Source organism: Antedon bifida, chromosome 11 (genome assembly GCF_963402885.1).
Source record: "Antedon bifida chromosome 11, ecAntBifi1.1, whole genome shotgun sequence".
Taxonomy (NCBI): domain Eukaryota; kingdom Metazoa; phylum Echinodermata; class Crinoidea; order Comatulida; family Antedonidae; genus Antedon; species Antedon bifida.
In genome coordinates this window covers 5,682,590-5,701,863 of record NC_136236.1, presented here as the reverse complement: position 1 = coordinate 5,701,863, position 19,274 = coordinate 5,682,590, and the positions used below count along the sequence as shown (strand labels likewise).

At 33.9% G+C, this 19,274-nt stretch overlaps 3 protein-coding genes across 3 annotated transcripts in view; all 3 read right to left on the bottom strand.

Annotated features, from left to right (window-relative positions):
- LOC144856444 (DBH-like monooxygenase protein 1 homolog) overlaps positions 1-19,274 on the bottom strand; it is a 38,340-nt gene that overhangs the window by 873 nt on the left and 18,193 nt on the right. The window lies entirely within an intron of this gene.
- Positions 139-9,179, bottom strand: LOC144856078 (DBH-like monooxygenase protein 1). The gene is made up of 13 exons (XM_078714051.1): positions 9,140-9,179; positions 7,742-7,907; positions 6,377-6,523; positions 5,034-5,210; positions 4,717-4,800; positions 4,170-4,340; positions 2,631-2,733; positions 1,898-2,067; positions 1,659-1,716; positions 1,274-1,398; positions 967-1,026; positions 614-735; positions 139-295 (listed from the first exon to the last, which is right to left on the bottom strand). The coding sequence occupies exons 2-13, from the start codon at positions 7,796-7,798 to the stop codon at positions 139-141; spliced, it is 1,431 nt and encodes a 476-aa protein (XP_078570177.1). The 5' UTR covers positions 7,799-7,907; positions 9,140-9,179.
- On the bottom strand, positions 10,216-19,033 carry LOC144856448 (DBH-like monooxygenase protein 1). Its single transcript, XM_078714462.1, has 14 exons — positions 18,994-19,033; positions 17,596-17,761; positions 16,231-16,377; positions 15,506-15,685; positions 14,852-14,938; positions 14,390-14,560; positions 14,101-14,203; positions 13,383-13,549; positions 12,817-12,874; positions 12,267-12,391; positions 12,057-12,116; positions 11,479-11,609; positions 10,998-11,136; positions 10,216-10,694 (listed from the first exon to the last, which is right to left on the bottom strand). The coding sequence occupies exons 2-14, from the start codon at positions 17,650-17,652 to the stop codon at positions 10,533-10,535; spliced, it is 1,587 nt and encodes a 528-aa protein (XP_078570588.1). The 5' UTR covers positions 17,653-17,761; positions 18,994-19,033; the 3' UTR covers positions 10,216-10,532.

The window sequence follows — 19,274 nt, the reverse complement described above, 5'->3', positions numbered from 1 at the left end:
GAAGATACGTTTAAACAATCAGTAAAGTTTGCAAATGTAAACTCTAGGCTTTTAACAGGTGTGAACATAAGATGTGTAAGTTGTTAACTGCAGTACTCGAATTTAACTCGAGTATTATCCCGTAATAGTAAGTTTTTATCATACCTCTAACAATTCGTCCTCGGGAAATGCATTTTGACTGGAATGGTCTGTACAATAAGACATACGAGGTCCTTCTCTCCACCAGGTTCTAACAACATCTGATTCTTCTTGTGTCCAATCTAACTCGTCTAGTGATTCTCTTATGGTTTTGTTCCTAACATATCAAAGAAACAAGAAACATTATGTTAATGTTCAAAGCGTTGTATACGTCGAGTGCAATGCTAATTTGCTCTTCGACGCAAAGACGTAAGCGCACCTCAAGCAATCTGACCAATCACAAGCGACAGTTTGGGTGATTCATCGCGTCGTGATTGGTCAAATTACTTGCGGTGATTTTACGTACGCCCTGACGTTGTGTCCGTGTGGGAACCACTAATATACATGCGACTCTGGTCCATATCGTAACAGTGTCAACATCATTATTTTGATTATTAATGTAGGCCTCCCATAAGTTAAATACAAACGTACTTACCCTGTGTTGAGAGTTTCCTCCAACGCCTCTGAACGTGGAATACTGAAGCATCTTCCAGCATTAGCTTTTGGATAGTAGAATATAAAAGCCAGGCACATTTCATCAGTTGTTCCCAAGCCTCCCTAAAACATTACATTTTTTACGAATAAAATATCAACAGAGACCAATCTATTCAAGTCTTCAATACTTTAACATACACCCAGCCTACTTAGGATTGTTTTTACTTTCTAGAAATTTGGTGGCGCTATAGGGCTCATTGCATTTCAAACTATTAAGGCTTACTTTCTAGACAATGGTGGCGCTATAAGAGCTCATTGCCTGCCAAACTACGAAGGCGATAATTGTATACTCACATAAGTGACTTTGGTTCTGTCCTTTGTATTGTATATACACTCTACTAGTAGCTCATCTTCCTGTAAAACAATGTAAGGAATTAAAGTAAATATTAGGATAATTCCCTAAATGAACATACTTGCAAACCACTCTTATAACTAATTTTATAATTATCACAAATTTACCTAGCTATAATGTGATAGTTACTACGTTATTGGAACTCAGTACTGTAGGCCTAGGCCTACATCAAACACAAATTTGATTCAAACACTAATTATAGTCTGTATAATTACTATAAATAAACAATATGGATTTGTTAAATATTACAGGCTGTACTATCCAAGGCTCTTTTAGGTAACGAAACTGTTGAAGATCAAAGTCGTAGTCTGCATCTCGTGAAATTTCACCAACGTATTTTCCGTTTCTATAGTGTGTTAAACGCATTCCAACTCCTGAAAAAAGACACATAATCTTGAAACTAGGTCGTCTATATTTAGACGCTGAATCGGCCTAATATTCATAAGAAAAAAACATTTTGGCACACATGGCGTGTCATACATATACTTAAGTTGAATCTTGGTAAGAATAAAAATTAAAACACATTTAAATGGCGTTCGTAAGGAAACATGAAAAACTTAAAATAAAACAAGGACTGAAGATTTGCGATTTGAAAGCATTGTACTTGCGATACAAGCGACAAAAAATATCAAACCTGCTAAATGTGCATGGAGAAAGACAGCAAATATCTTCATTTTTCCTTCAGTGAGAAGCTGCAATAAAACAAACAAACATAATATTAAACCATGGTAGCGCTATGGTATCTAATCCTAGACGTTATAAAACTCTAGTTGTTACTGATTGTTATTAGTAAGAGATTTAAAAACAAAAACAGCAATAATTAAATTATATATATGTTGTTTTAATAGTTTCAAATGTCTAAGCTTACAGTACCTCTTTTGAACACTTTGCATTACATGAACCATAGACAGGAAATGCCTCTTCGTTAGGTGGGATTGGAAATAATTGGTGCAGACTTGGAACACCCGTCATCAACATGCTCGAGTCATACTGCCGAATGTTCGCAGTGTAATGTATGCGTACTCCAGAGTTATCTCTAACTCCTAAAAAATGAATATTAAAATTGTATTAGCAAAAAGTGTTATAATAAAAGGGTTTGCGCTCAATGTACTATTAAGCTCTGTCTACACTTTCAAACTAGCTTGACAAAAAAAGTGTGATGTTCCCAAATATGGTGGTGATATGTTCAAATATGGTGGTGATATGCCCAAATATGGCAGTGATAGGACGTCATCCTGTCTATATGGGCACATCACATTTTTTTGTTGCATGAAGTTTGATAGTGTAAACAGAGCTTTATACCGTTAAATGAAGTAGGCCACAGAGCAAAGCGTACACGTTTTAGGTGTCAAATTATTTCGCGTGACAAAAAAATATTATTTCACAACAATCTTATTTCACAACGAAGCGACAGTTGAATATAACCATTCATAATAATATAGCTGGAATCTTGAATTGATTGGAAATTACAATAATCACACCTATCAACAATAGTGTATCCTATATGTTATAAAACTGTAGCCAGTATTAATTAAGGATGATTAATATGGTATTAATACTAATTTGGACATACCAAATTGCATATGCTCTTAAAATAGGCAGTTACCTGTAATTAGCTGTGGATTATCATAGTGCACAGTAATCTGGTAAAACTTGACTGGATCCTCTCCTGCTATTCTATAACCGACGTTTTCTGGAAATTCTAAAGGCTAAGACAAATTCACATTTTCAGAATCAATCAAGCATACACAATATCAACTGATATCATATTTCCTAACATCAAATGACAGCTCCTGGTTATACAGCACCAGCTTTCATTTGCTAACATTATTAAGGGGTAACACGGAGCCACCCTTTAATGATGTTAGCAAATAGAATATAACCCGGAGTCACCCTTTAATGATGTTAGCAAAGTAATGTATAACCTGGAGTCGCCCTATAATGTTGTTAGCAAAATAATGTATTACCCGGAGCCGCCCTTTAATGATGTTAGCAAAATAAAGTATAACCCGGAGTCGCCCTTTAATGATGTCAGCAAATTAAAGATAACACAGAGCCGCCCTTTAATGATGTCATCAAAATAAAGTATAACCCGGATCCGCCCTTTAATAATGTTAGCAAAATAAAGTATAAGCCGGAGCCACCCTTTAATGTTAGCAAAATAAATTATAATCCGGAGCCGCCTTTTAATTATCTTAGCAAATTAAAGAATACACTAGAGCCGCCCTTTAATGATCTTAGCAAATTAAAGATAAACCGGATCCGCCCTTTAATTATGTTAGCAAAATAATGTATAACCCAGAGCCGCCCTTTAATGTTAGCAAAATAAAGGATAAACTAGATCCGCCCTTTAATGATGTCAGCAAATTAAAGATAACCCGGATCCGCCCTTTAATTATGTTAGCAAATAAAGTAAAACCCGGAGTCACCCTTTAATGATGTTAGCAAAATAAAGTATAAACCGGATCCGCCCTTTAATTATGTTAGCAAAATAAAGTATAACCCGGAGTCGCCCTTTAATGATATTAGCAAAATAAAGTATAACCCGGAGTCGCCTTTAATGATGTCAGCAAATTAAAGATAACCCGGATCCGCCCTTTAATTATGTTAGCAAATAAAGTAAAACCCGGAGTAACCCTTTAATGATGTTAGCAAAATAAAGTATAAACCGGATCCGCCCTTTAATTATGTTAGCAAAATAAAGTATAACCCGGAGCCGCCCTTTAATAATGTTAGCAAAATAAAGTATAACCCGGAGTCGCCCTTTAATGATATTAGCAAAATAAAGTATAACCCGGAGTCGCCTTTAATGTTGTTAGCAAAATAATGTATAACCCGGAGCCGCCCTTTAATGATGTTAGGAAAATAAAGTATAACCCGGAGACACCCTTTAATGATGTTAGCAAAATAAAGTTGGTGCTGTACTGTTTAACCCGGAGCTACCCTTTAAGATGTGATGGCGCTGGTCATCTATTCGTTATGTGGAAATACTAGAAATGGTTACGCAATACATAACGTATACAATACGTAAGTTTAAATCCATTGTTCATTGTTAATGCATATTAATCAGTTGTATGTTGCACAGGCCAACGTTGTGGGCCTAAACTTCTTGCCATTACTTTGTATTTGACAACATAACACTTACCCCACTACCGATGGCCCATGCATAAATTAGTTTGTCACACGCGCTATACATAATCGTAGCATCGGAAGCAGACACGCTCCTATCGCCAGTGATGTTTGTAAGCCCATAGCATTCTTTTACAACTAAATGATGAATAAATCGTTCATTACCAGGTTGAACGACAGGCTCAATCTGCAAAAAAAATCCAGTCACAAGAAGATTATGTCAGGATTCTTATCTAAAATGTTAGTCATCTGGAATTTTAATAGAATACTGTATCTATGACCAATCATTCTGATGATCCGTCGCTCATGATTAGTCAAATTACTTGCGGTGTGTGTATGTGTGTGACCAATCACGACGCAATGGATCATCCGAACTATCGCTTGTGATTGGTCAGCTAACTTACACGTTGCCCTTACGTCGTTGCATTGCATCCAAATTCGATAGAATGATTCCCATTAGAGACTCAACAGAAGGACGTAAGCGCAATTTAAATGATTTTACCAATCACAAGCAATTGTGATTGGTCATTACTCTTTATATGATTCATAATAATTATTCTTACCCGAATTACATGATGTGGTGTTGCCAGTTCGGGTATTTCAACATGGTATGTCCAGTACGTAGTGACAGTGCCTGGTACAAGTAACTGCAAAAAAAACCAATTATATAATTCGCAATTAGCGTTTATGTGTGGGTGAATTAGGATTATGGGTATTGGATTCATGATTATAGAACATAAGGAGCGAGAGAGAGAATGGTGAATAAGAAAACTATATATTTATTTAGTTCAATACAGAAGTTTGCGCCATTGTTTTGGGACATTTAAAACAATTTCCTAAGCCTATGCCTACTCCAAGGTATCAGTTTCTCCTCACTTACATTGTCAATCAAGACATCAAAACTCTTCGTTCCATTCGGTAATTCGCTTAATTCTGACGAAACAACATCAAGGAATACGACAGATTTGACTCCCCGCCGTTGAGGGCCATGATATGTGGCTGACGTACCTTCTGGATCATCGGGATGATATGACCAGATTACTCTTATTGTATCAGTCTAAGAGATAAAAAGATGCTACATAATTATACTCTATACTTTGGCATTTAAGAAAATGTTGGAAATCAGTGCAACCAGAGAGGATTTAGAAAGTGATGTTTAAATAGAAGATCCACTAATTGTATAAAACAAACGAATAAGGTGAGGCAAGGCATTGTGGGTCCACTGATTAAAACTAATATGGTGAGGCAAGGCATTGTGGGTCCACTATTTATATTAAACAAACGAATAAGGTGAGGCAAGGCATTGTGTGTCCACCACTGATTAAAACGAATACGATGAGACAAGGCATTTTGGGTCCACTACTTATATTAAACAAACGAATAAGGTGAGGCAAGGCATTGTGGGTCCACTGATTAAAACGAATAAGATGAGACAAGGCATTGTGGGTCCACTACTTATATTAAACAAACGAATAAGGTGAGGCAAGGCATTGTGGGTCCACTGATTAAAACGAATAACATGAGGCAAGGCATTGTGACTCAATATTTCAATTAATTTGTTCATTTTTAGGTATAAAGAACATTTACAAATGTATTTTGTAATTAAGTACCAACATTTTTTAGATGAAAAATTAATTAACCAATTTAAAAATATAGTAGTGGAGCTGTAGCTTGATGGCTAACGTGCTTGCCTTCTAATCACAAGTCCCAGGGTTCAATCCTGACCTTCTAGTGCCAGGGTTGTAACTCACGCCTTTTTCATCTCCACTTCCTAAGTCTCAAATAAGACTTAGGTTATAAGTACGATAAATTATAAACTAGTTTATCCATTATGTAATTGGCGAGTTTCTCGCTGTTGAATGAAATATAACAAAATGATTAGTAATAAAAAAAACAAAATAAGCCTACTAAAAAGTTTAAAATTAACTAATAATAATAATGAAGACTTAATGCGCACTTTTACACACTAAAGGTACTTAAGGCGCTTAATTACAGTACGGATATAAAGAAAACGGAGCTTTAATACTTTCTTGGTTCAACAATGGAACATGTTTTCTGATAACAAAAGTTTCTCTAAACAAAAGAAAAAATTGTAAAAAAATGATCTTCATCATTATTGTCTGTACTGCGTCATTCTTTTTGGTCATAAAAGACATCCTTTCAAAAGTAGGCGAGGGAAATGCAATCGTTACCTTTATTAACTGGATGGTGGTTTATACATACCGTTATATCGTAATCATTGACGTCACAGGTAACCAATTTTCGCTGGTAGCCTATTGTTGTTAGACCATCTGATTCACTTCCATATAACATCTCATAATCCTCTTGTTCATCAACTTTTGGTTCTTCGTTACCAATGCCGTGTCGATCCTTAAATATAAAATTGTTGATTATAAGCCTAGGTCAACGTTTACATACTTGAAGTGATTTGAAAAGGAATTTATTGGATTAGTTTTTATCTTTAAGGAAATGAGAGGACACAAGTCATGGTCAAATGTGTTTCCAATGCCGTGTCGATCCTTTAAAAATAATTTTCAACTTGTAAATTGGTAAGGTCGTTCAATGAGAATTTTCGTTGGAATTTTAATTGATGAAAAGGGATAATATTTTGGAGAAAAAGCAGGATACGATTATAGTCTACTATTGTTTTCATGTATAATGATTTGTATGCGTATTGCCATCAGCTTTATTCTATGAAATTCCTAACTATTATTCGATCCTCAAAATCAGACGTATAGCAAGGTCAATGAGCTTATTCTCCAAAAAACACGCCATATCTGTCATTAGTCGCGTGGACGCAACTCTATAGTTCACTATGTCGGTCGGTCTGTCTGTCTGTCGGTCTGTCGGTCTGTCTGTCGGTCCGGTATCACTATGCATTGTAGCACGCGACTTAATGGCTGTTGGCCTTGTTTATATTTACTTTAATAATATCCTCTTTACACTGCTGAGCTGAAAACAGGCCAGTCTCATGCCCAGATAAGTTTTCTTTTTACATTACAATTACAAATTTCAACATTTTTGTTTCAATTTAAACAAAATCAGTAATTCAAAACACATTTTAAGTTTTTCCATTAAATTGTAATCATTTAGTTATAGGAGACACTTTTTATTTATTTTAAGTGTAGTTTCATTTGTGCTTAGTATGAATAGTAAATAAAGGATTTTACCTTAGAAGAATAACATAAAAGATAACCTGCCGTTTTATTTATAAAAATCATTTAAAAAATAAAAATCAATTATAAATCATCTATACATACAAAACTAATGGCAAGGATAACATGTATTAGAAGTACTTAATACACCTACACCGGTATCTAGATGACTGTCAATAGTCGGCTAGGATCTATCTAGAGACAGCTTCAGAATATGGTGACTCGGGGTTACACAACTCAGGATCAACATGTAGTTTTTGTTGGCATTGTAAACAGGGTTCAATTTTTTATTCAGTGAAAAATAAAATATTACCGTATATGAAGTAGAAAAAATTGAAGGTAAATTATGAATATACATATAAATTATTCGTGAAAAACACCATTTCCGAATACCTAATCACTAATAGTGATTAAAAAAACAAAAATTTCTTACCGAAATAAAGGGTGTACCATCAACAACCCAGGCCATCATAATATCGGCTCCTTTCATTCCTCCATTGCTGGAAAAACCAATCCCAACGTAGCCTGATGTGTTTGCACGAACTTCGAATATAATTGTATCATCTTCAACTTTCCAAAATAATTGAACGTTTCCTTCGCTATCAAGCAACACGTTGTTATTAAATTTATCGCCAAAAACGCCAAGAGTGCACAAAACGAAACAGAAAATGCGCAACATTATAATTGCTGTCAACGAAAACTATGCAGGATTTGGGGCACTTTTTTTCACACTGGTTACTAATTTTAATTGTAAGCGAATTAGTATTGTTCAATCAAAACACCTAAATAGATTCCTGTCATTTGATTGGAAGATTTTGGGAAACGTGACAAAAAAAAAGTGCCATATTTTACGCTCATATTGTGCGGTGTATTCCTCCGCCTCGTGAAGCCGTATTTGAGCACTTTTTCACAATGTTTACTAACTTTAATTGTAAGCGAATTAGGATTTTTGAATCGATGATAATAGATGACCTAGGCGATTGTACTCAACACCTAAATATATTCCTGTCATTTGATTGGACGATTGTTGGTCACGTGATAAAACAAAACAAAACAACATTTGTAAGTTGTCACTCAACATATGTAAATAACAAAAGATGATTTTGGATTACATGAAATAATGTTTTTGAGTAGTTTCCTACGGAAGAGGACACCATATAACGCTGTAAAATTCCAATGGATGCGTCTTTGTCCACGCTCAAGAAACAATCTGTCTTGTTGGTATAATTAGTAGACAAGGCCGTTCACGATGCAACATTGATAATTACTTTGATTTGATTCAAATACATTCTCATGATAACCCATGAATATACCATCAGATAAAAATTAATATCAAAATAGAAAACCTCAAGATTTGTTTTTTGCTTCGAAAAAGACGTGTTACTTGGATTCATTGTGCAACAATTTTTTTTGGTCTAATTGAACAAAAGGTAAACAAAATTTGTTACAAAAACCATATTCAAAATTTTAAGTCAAGCGATCCGTCTGACTAGTATACCAAATAAAGGTTAAAAAATAACCAATTATCACAGTTCAAGAGGTTAAGCTGAGATAAAGAATAATTGGAAAACCGTAATGACGAATTTGAATCCGAATTGAATCTGAATAGGACCCTATATCTAAATGTGGCGAAATAACCAGTGCCTTGCATTAACTGCATTCAGAACACATACACTATATTCGTGTCTTCGTGTAAACGGAGCTCATTCTTTTGTCCACAACGACAGGGATACCGCAATCCCAAATTCCCACTCTTCTGAAAGATGCATCGTGTCTTTAGTGTACACTGGACCTCTATTACAGAATGTTCTATATCGTTAAAAAAAGTTACCTTTCGAAGATATATAATGTTGAATCTATAGATTGGTATACCTCACCATGACTCCTACTTATTCTATGCTTAATAGGTATTCTTCACCAGAATGCCTGGATAAAACTACAATAGTCGAACATATATATGCAAATGAGATGATGTAACAAAAGACGTGATTTTGTCAACAAGTGAATTGGCATTAGATCTTTTATTTCCGTCATAAAATAAAATAAATTAATTAATTAGTAATTAAATGATAAAAACATTTAAAGTAGTTTATTTATGTTCTGTTTTTTAATTGTGTTCTGCGTAGTGTTCGCGACAGCAGAACGTTGGTCCTTATTACCTCCGCCAAGGAGGTTATGTTTTCACCCCTGTATGTTTGTGTGCGTGAACAGCCTGGAGGCCACAGATTTTATTCGATTCTCACCAAATTTGGCCACAATGATCTATGCCTCAAAAGCTCGGACGAGTTCGAATTTGAGGGTCAAGGTCACAACTAACAAAAAACTATTTTACTGCCTAGAGACAACAGTTTTTATCCGATTCTCACGAAACTTAGCCACAATGATCAATGACTCATCATATAATTGTGGTTAAGGGTCAAAGATCAAGGTCCACAAAAAACAAAAAAAAAAGAAATAAAAAAAAATAATAATAAAAAAAAAACTTCAGTGGGACTTGAACCAGCGATCTGAACTGTGAGAGGCTGGATACATAACCATTACACCAAACTCTCATCCACAACTTTGTAGTGTGCAGTTAGCCTATTTACACTTAGACCTAATAACAAAAACTGTAAAAAAAAAATATATATATATTTTCCGGGGACATTTTATGTAGGGGAATTTTACAGTAGGCGGAGGTTTGTACTCTCGGAGTACCCTCTAGTTTGGTCTACTTTTTAGTTTTACTGTACTTAGTATGAGGTGCAGTAGTCAACAAAATTAATCAATATTGTACTTTATAATAAACGAGACACAAAAAAATGTCGGTTGATAATTTCTAGAAATAAATAATGAATAAAATGTAAAAAAATGTCACTGTAAACAGTGTGGCGAATGATGTACAGTACTGCTATGTTAAAATACGGTATTGTTTATTTAATAAAATTGTTACAGAATGATAAAAAGCTTAGTTTAAGTTTATATAGTCAGACGTCAATACAATTTCTGTTCACCTCCTTAAGTATTAACATCCTTTTTTAGTCTTCAAAATAATGTAAAACGTGAAATACCCTCGAGCAATTACACACCTACTATAACAAAATAATGATTATTTTATATTTGTGCAATGGTACAATTAATTTCATTCGGTAAAAGATGAAATATTCTCATGAAATTATTTTGACCATTGCACTCATAAACATTCAGTATTTTGTGTGCTATTGGATATTTTAAGTTGAACACAATCACAAAGTTACGAAAATGTTACATATAGCAAACATGACCACGATAACCAACGATCCCTTCAAACCGGTGGACTGAGAACACTTATCATCAAAAACAATTTCATTCTGGATGTCAATTAAACTTTCCAAACTGCCTGTCTTTATGAAACCATCATCATCAGCCTAAAAAACAAAGACATAAATGCTTTTAAACAGCTTAATTAATAATCGAAAGGTCCATTTTGTGTTCAAGTTAATAATATAATGCATAATATTTATTCACTTTGAATAAAAAAGTATATACATGAAAGTGAAACATTATTTTTTTTCTGCGAAAGTGATTAACTTTATTAAAACTACAAAATGGCTTATTAAAAGTCTTATTTCATTAATCTTTCTTTTTTATATTTTTGGGAGACAATATATCTTTAAAGGATTGTTTAAATTGACAGCGGATGCACATTTGTAATAAGCATGTTCTCGTACCTCTTCAGGGAATGCAATGTGACCAGAATAGTTCGTACAATACGAAATACGAGGCGCTTCTTTCCACCATGCTTTCACAACATCTACTCTTTCCTTTGTCCAATCATAATCTTGTAGTGTTTCGCGTAGGGTTTTGTTTCTTTTTAAAAAATGTAGAGAAAATAAAAAAAACAATCAAGATTTAAATTTACACTCTAATAAATGTATAGCCTAAATTATCGTCATGTTAGCTCACACATGAAGGAAATATATATAAAAAGCAGTTATTTTACAATTGATTAACTGCAAATAATTTTAGACAAAATTATATTCTTTCTAATTATATTGATTCTCTGTAGTTTGTTTTTCACACGAGCGCCAATAGCGGGCGTTCTGTTGATCCCAACTCGAGTAAAGGTATGGCACTCTATATGTGCCACAATAACTAGAGTCTTGCGTATTCTATGATAGCTCTTAACGTAATGTAAAACATATTACTCACTTTAGGTCCCCCAAGTTAAGATTTTCCTCTAATGAATCTGGTTGTGGAACATTATAACACCCTTCAGCATTAGCTTTCGGATAGTAAAATAGGAAAGCCAGACACATTTCCTCCGTCGCAGCCAATCCTCCCTAAAACATTAATTTTAAATTACATAATTATTTTTAACTCAAGTTTGTGACAAGCTAACACACGATAAGCACACTTTCTACTATTGGCGAATCAGTTCGCACGAAGAGAAAGCTTTGGCTACTGCGCATGCGTAATAACGTGAAAAAATTCATAATTAATCGTGAAAATAAATGATTTTTTTAAACCGACCCTATTCACAAACGGTAAGTAACATTTTAGTCAGTGAATACCATAATCAGCCTATATAGGCGCACCGGGAGAAGATTCCTCACTATTTTTAAACAGAGGCCTATATTTTTTATGTAACCGGCATGTATGTACACAGGGCCGACAATCATCGTTGGTAATTGAAGTAAGCGCCAAAAGCAGGCGCCTTCTCAAATAAAATTCCTTAATTGCACCATGGAATATTTTGTGAGGTTTATAAAGTTAATTCGTATACCCACAGAGATAACCTTTGTTCTGTCCATTGTGTTGTATGTACACTCTACTAATAGATCATCTTCCTGTAAAAAATAAGACACAACATAAAGATTATTCTTCTGCATATTCCTCCTCCAAAGCCCCCTATTTACATTTCCTCAACCAGTTGTTTACATTCGGTGCATCCAAACACACGTGTTTTACTTGATGTATTCAAAAGTATATGGCATTACCGGTTTTACTATCAAATGATCTTTTAGATATCGGAATTCTTGGAGATCGAAGTCGTAGGCGGAATCTTTGGCAATTTCTCCAATATATTTTCCATTTCTATAATGTGTTGCTCGCATTCCAACTCCTGTAAATCAAATCAACACATCATCTTAAAATTGGAAAGTAAAAGTTTCGATGTAGCAGTTGTTTAGGAAGAAATCTCGGTTGGTTGAAGGATATGAATCTAAAGAAAGCGTGACTCGATTGACTATTACTTTAATATCATCAAAGAAATCTTTTGCACACTCATAGAAAAATCGCAAATAGCGTGAGCGATGCACGATTGGAAGGGTTTGAGAACAACAGCGCCATCACCAGTATAAAGTTGGTTGTTATTATACGATAGCGCTCTTGCTCCTAAATACAATTCCCATCATGCATTGTGCAATGACGTTCCTCGCGAAATCAAGCTATTTGCGATAAACCTTATTGATTTTTGTTCACAACCGTTTGTATGGTATTGGATTTGGATTTTATCAGTTGTTCGTTTATAGAATGAAATATTGAAACCTGCTAAATGCGCATGTAGAAAGACTGCAAAAACCTTCAATTCGCCTTCTTGGAGAAACTAGAAAATAAAAAAATATTTTTAATTATTACAACTTAATGGCATTTGAATAATAAATTAATAAAGCAAAATAATCCAAATAGATCTAAAATCTAAAAATATTAGTATAATTATAATTACGTAAATGTATAATTTCAGTGAAGGTACTGTGAACTCTAGAGGTAAATTTAGAGTTTGTTTTAATAACAGTTAGGTAAGCTACTGGAAGTTACCTAGTTTTAATAGTGCAAGCATGATATTTCTTACGAACAATGTTCTCTAATTTTATGAATATTGGATGAAATCCATTCATAGTTTTATGAACATATTTCATGACAGTCAATGTACTTCCACAATCCAACCTGAATCAGCGTTGGTCAAAATGTATATTTTAGAATAGTTTATGTTGTTTTTTGTGGAAGATGCTATTGTTAATTTCCTGGTGAAATTTGTTTCTTTTCTTTTATTTTGTATGTTTTGTATAAGGATGTATATACGAAATAAAGGAAATGAATAAATGGATATCTACCTCGGTTAGGCACTTTGAATCGCAGGAGCCGTGTACTAGAAACGCCTCCTCTTTTGGCGGGATTGGACCGAATTCAAAAACTGATGCACCTACCGTCAGTAAACTCGAATCATATTCACGCATGAATGGAGTGTAATGAATTCGTACACCAGAGTTATCGTTAACCCCTAAAATAAAATAAATGGATACCACCATTAGTGGCGAATTTGAGTATTGTAGAAAGTGCGAAAGGCTAACTGTGTGTTACTTTACTGCTCTTATTCCTGAAAGCCTAGGCGTCAACTTAATATAATAAATAGTTTTTTTTTATCGCAAATTGCGTGAGCGATGCATGATGGGAAGTGTTTGGGAGAAATAGCGCCTCCAACACTATATAAAGTTTTATTATATTATTGTCGAAAAAAAGTGCGAAAGGCACCGTTAAATCTGCCCAACTTAGTGTTACTTTACTTCGCTTATTCCTGAAAGCCTAGGCGTAAACTTAATATAATAATTATATTAGTTTTTATTCAGATTTTATTCTTTCAATCGTATTGCCATTCACTAATTTGATCAATACTATTACAAGAGAAATGTTCTTGGCTACTAAAAGATTAGTTAAATGAAAAATTCTAATTGTTAGGTAGGTATGCTATTGATGTTGCTTTTGCTTGTGATTTTTATGTTTATTTAGAGATCTTTTTGGGATGTTGCCTATTTCTTAGCAAAAGAGCAATACCTGTAAGTAGCTGTGCATTATCATAGTGTACGGTAAGTTGCATATACTTCACTGAATCTTCTCCAGCTATTCTGTAACCAACGTTTTCTGGAAACTCTAAAGACTGAATATTTTTTTAAGAATTAGGTACTCATTCAATGCTTAAACAATTTTGTTATTTGCATTTACCATTTAAATAACTTTATAGAAAACATTCTTATTTATTGACATAAATAAGTATGTATTTTAACGGTACTCTATAATTATACCTTTTGCGAAAACTTTTAAATGCATATAAATCTTCACTTACCCCTCCCCCGATGGCCCATGCATAAATCATTTTCGAACACGAGCTGAATTGGTACATAGCATCAACGTAGTGCAAACTCCTATTGCCAGTGATGTTTGTAAGTCCATAGCATTCTTTTAGAACTAAGTGATGAACGATTCCTTCATTACCAGGTTGAACGACAGGCTCAATCTACAATTGATTTGTAAGCACATATACCGTTGGAAAATCTCATTAAAGAGTAGGCCTATTGACGACGGTAGACAAAAGAGACGGGATTACAAAAATAGGCCTACGAATTTTAGATCTAAGATTAAAAAGGGTTCTTCCATTTTCTGAAAACAGGAAATGGCGGCTATTTCAGGGGATTTACGAGCACTTTTAGTATCATTAGACATTCTTTTTGGACCAAAAAAATTAGCTTGTTACCAGAAATGTCCAGGTTCAATCATGTTTAATCTATCTTTAATGTTATATTCTTACCCGAATTACATGTTGCGGAGTTGCCAGCTCGGGTATTTCATCGTGGTAGGTCCAATATGTAGTGACTTGGTTGTCGGGAACTATTAACTGAAAACATAAGATTAAATAACGTGTCATTTCAGATAATTGTTCAACATTATGTTTTGCGATAAATAGAGTGAGTTACTATAGAGAGGAAAATTGTGAGAAGCAATATAGTTGTTATAATATGAGAGAAACTACAGCTATCTTGTAAAACTACATATTCATAATTATTTCAATACAGAAAACAAGAAAGTATATAAGGAGGGCTAAACTTATCTGGCACACAACTAAATATTCCTTATAAAGTTGTGTTCAATACAGAGAATCGGTACATTGTTTATTTATTTATTTATTTGTTGACCCATTCACCTTTGGATCGGTGGCACTCACAGCATGTGGTGCTGTCCAAAAACAAAACATAATTTGAAAAGGAAACAAAAAGAAGGAAAACATAATGAGAAAAGTATATAAAAAAATTATACAAGCAACAATACAACAAAAACAGTCATTGGAAATATTTCAACGAAGACCGTTTCTCCCATGTGTGCATTTTATTGCTATTTATGGTAAAACTCGAAATATCAAAATGGAGGTACTGTACAGGTAATGTATTTCAGTATCCGTACTCACATTGTCAACCAATATATCAAAACTCTTCGTCCCTTCCGGCAATTCGGTTAATTTTGACGAAATAACATCGAGAAAAACGACAGATTTAACACCCCGCCGTTGAGGGCCATGGTATACTGCAGTCTGTCTACCATCGGGATCATCCGGGTGATAGGACCAGATTACTCTAACTGTATCAGACTGTGAAATAAAATGCATGATTTAATCACTACACTATCAAACTAGTAGTGATGTGCCCAAATGTGGTAGTGATATAACATCATAATGTCCATATATGGGAACATCACCTTTGCCACATAAAGTTTGATGTAAATAAGCTTCTCTTGAACAGGAGCGTACCGAAGGGGTTCTGCTGTATTATGGTTAATTATAGGCATTTTTTGTTAATAATATTGATATAAATATTGTATTATGTGTTATATAATTATATTGCCCCGTCAATCTAGGAGTTGTAATATTTGGTGGTGTGTCGCGATTGAACGAATATCGAGCTTTCTTTTGGACAGCAGTTTAGGTAAATAAAATAAATTATTTGAGTTTTCATGGCAAAATCATATCAATATGTTATAATCAATATAATCAATAAAACAAATTATTGTAGGTAAAATATACTGGTATGCTACTTTTATTTAAAATATACTAGTATGCTACTGTGCAGTATAATAAACTGACAATTATAAACAATCATTGGGTGTTAAGGCTCATTTATTTTACACAATACTTACCGTTATATCGTAATCATTGACGTCACAGGTAACCAATTTTCGCTGGTAGCCTATTGTTGTTAGACCATCTGATTCACTTCCATATAACATCTCATAATCCTCTTGTTCATCAACTTTTGGTTCTTCGTTACCAATGCCGTGTCGATCCTTAAATATAAAATTGTTGATTATAAGCCTAGGTCAACGTTTACATACTTGAAGTGATTTGAAAAGGAATTTATTGGATTAGTTTTTATCTTTAAGGAAATGAGAGGACACAAGTCATGGTCAAATGTGTTTCCAATGCCGTGTCGATCCTTTAAAAATAATTTTCAACTTGTAAATTGGTAAGGTCGTTCAATGAGAATTTTCGTTGGAATTTTAATTGATGAAAAGGGATAATATTTTGGAGAAAAAGCAGGATACGATTATAGTCTACTATTGTTTTCATGTATAATGATTTGTATGCGTATTGCCATCAGCTTTATTCTATGAAATTCCTAACTATTATTCGATCCTCAAAATCAGACGTATAGCAAGGTCAATGAGCTTATTCTCCAAAAAACACGCCATATCTGTCATTAGTCGCGTGGACGCAACTCTATAGTTCACTATGTCGGTCGGTCTGTCTGTCTGTCGGTCTGTCGGTCTGTCTGTCGGTCCGGTATCACTATGCATTGTAGCACGCGACTTAATGGCTGTTGGCCTTGTTTATATTTACTTTAATAATATCCTCTTTACACTGCTGAGCTGAAAACAGGCCAGTCTCATGCCCAGATAAGTTTTCTTTTTACATTACAATTACAAATTTCAACATTTTTGTTTCAATTTAAACAAAATCAGTAATTCAAAACACATTTTAAGTTTTTCCATTAAATTGTAATCATTTAGTTATAGGAGACACTTTTTATTTATTTTAAGTGTAGTTTCATTTGTGCTTAGTATGAATAGTAAATAAAGGATTTTACCTTAGAAGAATAACATAAAAGATAACCTGCCGTTTTATTTATAAAAATCATTTAAAAAATAAAAATCAATTATAAATCATCTATACATACAAAACTAATGGCAAGGATAACATGTATTAGAAGTACTTAATACACCTACACCGGTATCTAGATGACTGTCAATAGTCGGCTAGGATCTATCTAGAGACAGCTTCAGAATATGGTGACTCGGGGTTACACAACTCAGGATCAACATGTAGTTTTTGTTGGCATTGTAAACAGGGTTCAATTTTTTATTCAGTGAAAAATAAAATATTACCGTATATGAAGTAGAAAAAATTGAAGGTAAATTATGAATATACATATAAATTATTCGTGAAAAACACCATTTCCGAATACCTAATCACTAATAGTGATTAAAAAAACAAAAATTTCTTACCGAAATAAAGGGTGTACCATCAACAACCCAGGCCATCATAATATCGGCTCCTTTCATTCCTCCATTGCTGGAAAAACCAATCCCAACGTAGCCTGATGTGTTTGCACGAACTTCGAATATAATTGTATCATCTTCAACTTTCCAAAATAATTGAACGTTTCCTTCGCTATCAAGCAACACGTTGTTATTAAATTTATCGCCAAAAACGCCAAGAGTGCACAAAACGAAACAGAAAATGCGCAACATTATAATTGCTGTCAACGAAAACTATGCAGGATTTGGGGCACTTTTTTTCACACTGGTTACTAATTTTAATTGTAAGCGAATTAGTATTGTTCAATCAAAACACCTAAATAGATTCCTGTCATTTGATTGGAAGATTTTGGGAAACGTGACAAAAAAAAAGTGCCATATTTTACGCTCATATTGTGCGGTGTATTCCTCCGCCTCGTGAAGCCGTATTTGAGCACTTTTTCACAATGTTTACTAACTTTAATTGTAAGCGAATTAGGATTTTTGAATCGATGATAATAGATGACCTAGGCGATTGTACTCAACACCTAAATATATTCCTGTCATTTGATTGGACGATTGTTGGTCACGTGATAAAACAAAACAAAACAACATTTGTAAGTTGTCACTCAACATATGTAAATAACAAAAGATGATTTTGGATTACATGAAATAATGTTTTTGAGTAGTTTCCTACGGAAGAGGACACCATATAACGCTGTAAAATTCCAATGGATGCGTCTTTGTCCACGCTCAAGAAACAATCTGTCTTGTTGGTATAATTAGTAGACAAGGCCGTTCACGATGCAACATTGATAATTACTTTGATTTGATTCAAATACATTCTCATGATAACCCATGAATATACCATCAGATAAAAATTAATATCAAAATAGAAAACCTCAAGATTTGTTTTTTGCTTCGAAAAAGACGTGTTACTTGGATTCATTGTGCAACAATTTTTTTTGGTCTAATTGAACAAAAGGTAAACAAAATTTGTTACAAAAACCATATTCAAAATTTTAAGTCAAGCGATCCGTCTGACTAGTATACCAAATAAAGGTTAAAAAATAACCAATTATCACAGTTCAAGAGGTTAAGCTGAGATAAAGAATAATTGGAAAACCGTAATGACGAATTTGAATCCGAATTGAATCTGAATAGGACCCTATATCTAAATGTGGCGAAATAACCAGTGCCTTGCATTAACTGCATTCAGAACACATACACTATATTCGTGTCTTCGTGTAAACGGAGCTCATTCTTTTGTCCACAACGACAGGGATACCGCAATCCCAAATTCCCACTCTTCTGAAAGATGCATCGTGTCTTTAGTGTACACTGGACCTCTATTACAGAATGTTCTATATCGTTAAAAAAAGTTACCTTTCGAAGATATATAATGTTGAATCTATAGATTGGTATACCTCACCATGACTCCTACTTATTCTATGCTTAATAGGTATTCTTCACCAGAATGCCTGGATAAAACTACAATAGTCGAACATATATATGCAAATGAGATGATGTAACAAAAGACGTGATTTTGTCAACAAGTGAATTGGCATTAGATCTTTTATTTCCGTCATAAAATAAAATAAATTAATTAATTAGTAATTAAATGATAAAAACATTTAAAGTAGTTTATTTATGTTCTGTTTTTTAAT